Source organism: Marmota flaviventris, chromosome 2, assembly GCF_047511675.1.
Source record: "Marmota flaviventris isolate mMarFla1 chromosome 2, mMarFla1.hap1, whole genome shotgun sequence".
Classification (NCBI taxonomy): Eukaryota; Metazoa; Chordata; class Mammalia; order Rodentia; family Sciuridae; genus Marmota; species Marmota flaviventris.
Genome location: NC_092499.1, coordinates 82,634,228 through 82,638,780, shown reverse-complemented (window position 1 = coordinate 82,638,780; position 4,553 = coordinate 82,634,228). Strand labels below are relative to the sequence as shown.

Here is a 4,553-nt window from a genome sequence, read left to right as displayed (position 1 = left end):
AATGTTAAAATATTAGAAATTGGTGGGATAAAAGAAAATACATATATATTCAACACAGCTGCAATATCTTATTCAGACGCCCCAGTCCTCAAAATCCTACTTCATGCAACGTACTTGGTTTCACATATGTTGGAGATGTGAGGGCAGAAGAACAGGGGAGGGGGTGGAGGAAAAAAAATCTTGAAGGAAGAAACTAGATTGTTTTGGTCAGAAATCCGAATCTTTCCTGCTTCCCTTCTCATCCAATAGGTTGGGTCATCTGTTGTTAGCTGGTACCTCTGCCCTTGGGGTGGTGAAATTAACCAGGGTGTCACTGTGCCAGGTAGTGGCTGCTGGGGAAACAGGGGAATTAGAACCTGGGTATCTGACCGGCTGGAGTTCCAAACTGGGTGTTGCCCCCCACTGAAGAGAGTGATGAAGGTGGCCATGCTGCTTTCAGCAGTGGGCTGTCGAATTGTGTGGGGGGAGCCGACCAATGATGTTGGAGGATGAGTTCAGAGACAAGCTCGTGCAGTGTGTGGCTGTGGGCTTACTTCAGAGTCTATGTGAAGTTCTTGGGTTCAGGCAGGCCACTGCGTGCAGTATCTCCACTGTTGCAGAGCCCCAAGATGGCAGCGACTGGGGGAGCCCCCGATGGGGGTCCACACAGGAGTGGCGACTGGAGTTCCTGCCATGTGGGAAGTGCCAGATGTCCTGCGTGGGAGTGGCTTCGGTGATTTCTGCTGGGGTGGGTGGCTAATAGTTCTGCACAGGTGTTGATGGTGCCCATGAGGGTACCCAATCGTCCTGCGTGGGCAAGAAGTTGAGAGACCTACTCTCAAATACACCCATTTAAATAGAATAATGTGCAGCTGTTGGAGTGAAAAAAAGGTAGCTCTAGATGTATGGATACAGAAGCTGTGATGACAAACAAAATTCAGGGTGTAAACATTAAAAATGTACCTCTAGCCAGGCATGGTAGCACATGCCTGGAATCCCAGTGACCTGGGAGGCTGAGGTAGGAGGATCATGAGTTCAAAGCCAGCCTTGGCAACTTAGTGAGGCCCTAAACAACTCAACAAGACCCTGTCTCTAAAAAATTATAAAAAAGGGCTAGGGACGTGGTTCAGTGGGGAAATACCCCTGGGTTCAATCCCTGGTAACAAAAAGAAAAAAGAAAAAGAAAATGCACCTCTAAATAGGTATTAGTATATGCATAGTGGGGAAAAAACTGCCAAAATTCACACTACACTGATTGCGCTGGTTACCCAATAGCAAGATGAGATTAGAGAAGACATTTCTACATTTAGATTTTAATATTGACTAAACTCTTACGAGGAGTGTTATTACTTATATAATCAGGAAAAAAAAGATAAGACAATTCTATGATATTGATAATAGTCAAGAATGGAGAGAGGGTTATTATCTTCAGGAGTGGGCAAATTTCAAAAGGTGCAAACCAGGTCTGTATGTGGAATTTGCACATTCAGGCAGGGAGAAGTGTTGCATGCCATGTTGACTCACAATAGTGCCTCAGTAACCCCTAATAATTAAGATTGGAATAATAGAATAGATACAGTTTGTTTTTTTTCTCCAGTTCACCACAGTCTAGGTACTTATTGCCTGTCCCAACCAGCACGGCCAAACTATCAGGTTCCAGCAAGGGGCTATGGGAGATTGGAAGAGATAGTCAATACACACAGATCTTGAAGATAAAGCTGGGGTCCAATGGAATGATGCTCTCTGATGGAGAAGCAGGTCTAAAGAATTACACCAGCAATCTTTATTATATATGTCTCTAAATCAGATTAAAGATTATGCAGGCATTATTCTTTGTATTCATGAAAGTTACAGAGTTAGCAACAGTATGCAGTTGTTTCCTCAGTTACATTCTACAGTTGCAATGTGCAATGTTAGGAGAATTATGCAGCTCTCAAGAAAGTTCATTGTTTAAAGTTACTAATTCGAGAGTAGATTCAGGAGCAGCCGAACTGGTAAAATGTTGTTATCTTAGCAAGGAAGTTCCTTCATTCCCAGGAGCTGCTGTGCCTGAGATTAAGGTCGAAGCTGATAAGACTCTAGCATGGAGGACATCTCCATTAGCAACTGGGCAGCCTATGCCTTTGCACAAAAACTTTCCCAGTCACCAAGTATGCCACAGCCATGAAGTCATAAGGGACCCCAGTCTCAGACACTGGTCTCCCAGTCACTGTCACCACTCTCCACAATTGCCCAAAGCTCACAAAACAGGTTTTGTGCTATGAGGTTATTGCAATGTAAGGTCATTTAATATTCCTGCTTATTGCTCCCAGATAATCAGTTCTCTCCTGTTCCTTTTCCAACATCTTCTCAGTCCTTTTTCAAAAAGTGGACACAAGAGGGCAGCAGGTCCACATAGAAGGAGAGCACTCAGGCATTATAATCATAAAAAGCAAAACGGTAATGCCTTCATAAAAATATCACCAAAAGTTTAGAGAGTTCAGCATCTTGCTCTAAATGTGTGTGCAACCACATTTGATATTCTGTTAGAAAAGATAAACAATAGGTGGAAAAGAGTCATGCTGGTGAGAGGAGCTAATGTGTTTCTTTCTCTTCCAGATACTGGCCAATAAGAGGTGAGATAGAACAGAGAGCCATCTAGGTAGAACCTAAGAATTAATCCCAATGCAAATTCTTGCACCAGGATGGAAGGTGAATCATTCTTCAATGCAACTATGGTTAACAGCACCCTGGTAAATCACCAGCCTTTGGAGCGCCATGAACTATGGGAAGTTGTTACTATCGCAGCTGTGACTGCTGTGGTCAGCCTAGTCACCATCGTGGGCAACGTCTTGGTCATTATCTCCTTCAAAATCAACAGTCAGCTCAAGACAGTTAACAATTACTACCTGCTGAGCCTAGCCTGTGCAGATCTCATCATTGGGGTCTTCTCCATGAACCTCTATACCACCTACATCCTCATGGGACGCTGGGCTCTTGGGAGTCTGGCTTGTGACCTTTGGCTTGCACTGGACTATGTGGCCAGCAATGCTTCTGTCATGAACCTTCTGGTGATCAGTTTTGACCGTTACTTTTCCATCACAAGACCCCTGACATATCGGGCCAAGCGTACCCCAAAGAGGGCTGGCATCATGATTGGCTTGGCCTGGCTGATCTCCTTCATCCTCTGGGCCCCAGCCATTCTCTGCTGGCAGTACTTGGTTGGGAAGCGGACAGTACCACCAGATGAGTGCCAGATCCAGTTCCTCTCTGAGCCCACCATCACTTTTGGCACGGCCATTGCTGCCTTCTACATCCCTGTTTCTGTCATGACTATCCTCTACTGCAGAATCTACCGGGAAACAGAGAAGCGAACCAAGGACCTGGCTGACCTCCAGGGTTCTGACTCTGTGGCTGAAGCCGGGAAGAGAAAGCCAGCTCACAGGGCTCTGCTCAGGTCCTGCCTTACCTGCCCTCAACCTACTCTGGCACAGAGGGAAAGGAAGCAGGCCTCCTGGTCATCCTCTCGCAGGAGCACCTCCACCACTGGAAAGCCATCCCAAGCCACTGACCCAACCACCGACTGGACCAAAGCTGAGCAGCTCACTACCTGCAGCAGCTACCCCTCCTCAGAGGATGAGGACAAGCCCACCACTGACCCTGTCTTCCAAGTGGTCTACAAGAGTCAGGAGAAGGAAAGCCCAAAGGAAGAATTCAGTGCTGGAGAAACAAAGGAGACTTTTGTGAAAGCTCAAACTGAAAAAAATGACTGTGACACCCCAAAATACTTCCTGTCTCCAGCAGCTGCTAATAAACTCAAGAGTCAAAAATGTGTGGCCTATAAGTTCCGATTGGTGGTAAAAGCTGATGGGACCCAAGAGGCCAACAATGGCTGTCGCAAGGTGAAAATCATGCCCTGCTCCTTCCCAATGTCCAAGGACCCTTCAGCGAAAGGCCTTGATCCCAACCTCAGCCATCAAATGACCAAAAGAAAGAGAATGGTCCTTGTCAAAGAGAGGAAAGCTGCCCAGACCTTGAGTGCCATTCTCCTGGCCTTCATCATCACATGGACCCCTTATAACATAATGGTCCTGGTGTCCACCTTCTGTGACAAGTGTGTCCCTGTCACCCTGTGGCACTTGGGCTATTGGTTGTGCTATGTTAATAGCACCGTCAACCCCATCTGCTACGCCCTCTGCAACAGAACCTTCAGGAAGACCTTTAAGATGCTGCTTCTCTGCCGATGGAAAAAGAAAAAAATTGAAGAGAAATTGTACTGGCAGGGGAACAGCAAGCTACCCTGAAGAGTTCACATCTCCCGCAAAAGAATAATGACCATGTCTTGTTTATGTGTTTTTAAAATGTCATCTGTCATTTAGAGTCCCTGAATAGTGTTCTAAATTGCCAAAAGAAAGGTGTTACAGGAGGTAATTGCTGCGGATACTAAAAGATTCTTGCCTATCACCACTAGAGTTTACCAATGAGGTAGACAGAACCGTGACCTTTCACTGGAAGCACACTCAGGTCACAAGGAACAATGACCTATAGAAACATTTATCTAGTTTTCTGTGGGGCACAGCAGGGACCAGATGGAA

The 4,553-nt window shown here is 45.9% G+C and overlaps 1 protein-coding gene across 1 annotated transcript; it reads left to right on the top strand.

Annotated features, from left to right (window-relative positions):
- Positions 1 to 2,663: 2,663 nt before the first annotated feature.
- Chrm5 (cholinergic receptor muscarinic 5) lies at positions 2,664 to 4,325 on the top strand. Its single transcript, XM_027926203.2, has one exon. The coding sequence runs from the start codon at positions 2,664 to 2,666 to the stop codon at positions 4,260 to 4,262; it is 1,599 nt and encodes a 532-aa protein (XP_027782004.1). The 3' UTR covers positions 4,263 to 4,325.
- The last annotated feature ends 228 nt before the right edge of the window (positions 4,326 to 4,553 follow it).

Bases quoted from the DNA above. Each gene is read 5' to 3' on its own strand.
- Chrm5 (XM_027926203.2), top strand. From the start codon at position 2,664: ATGGAAGGTGAATCATTCTTCAATGCAACTATGGTTAACAGCACCCTG.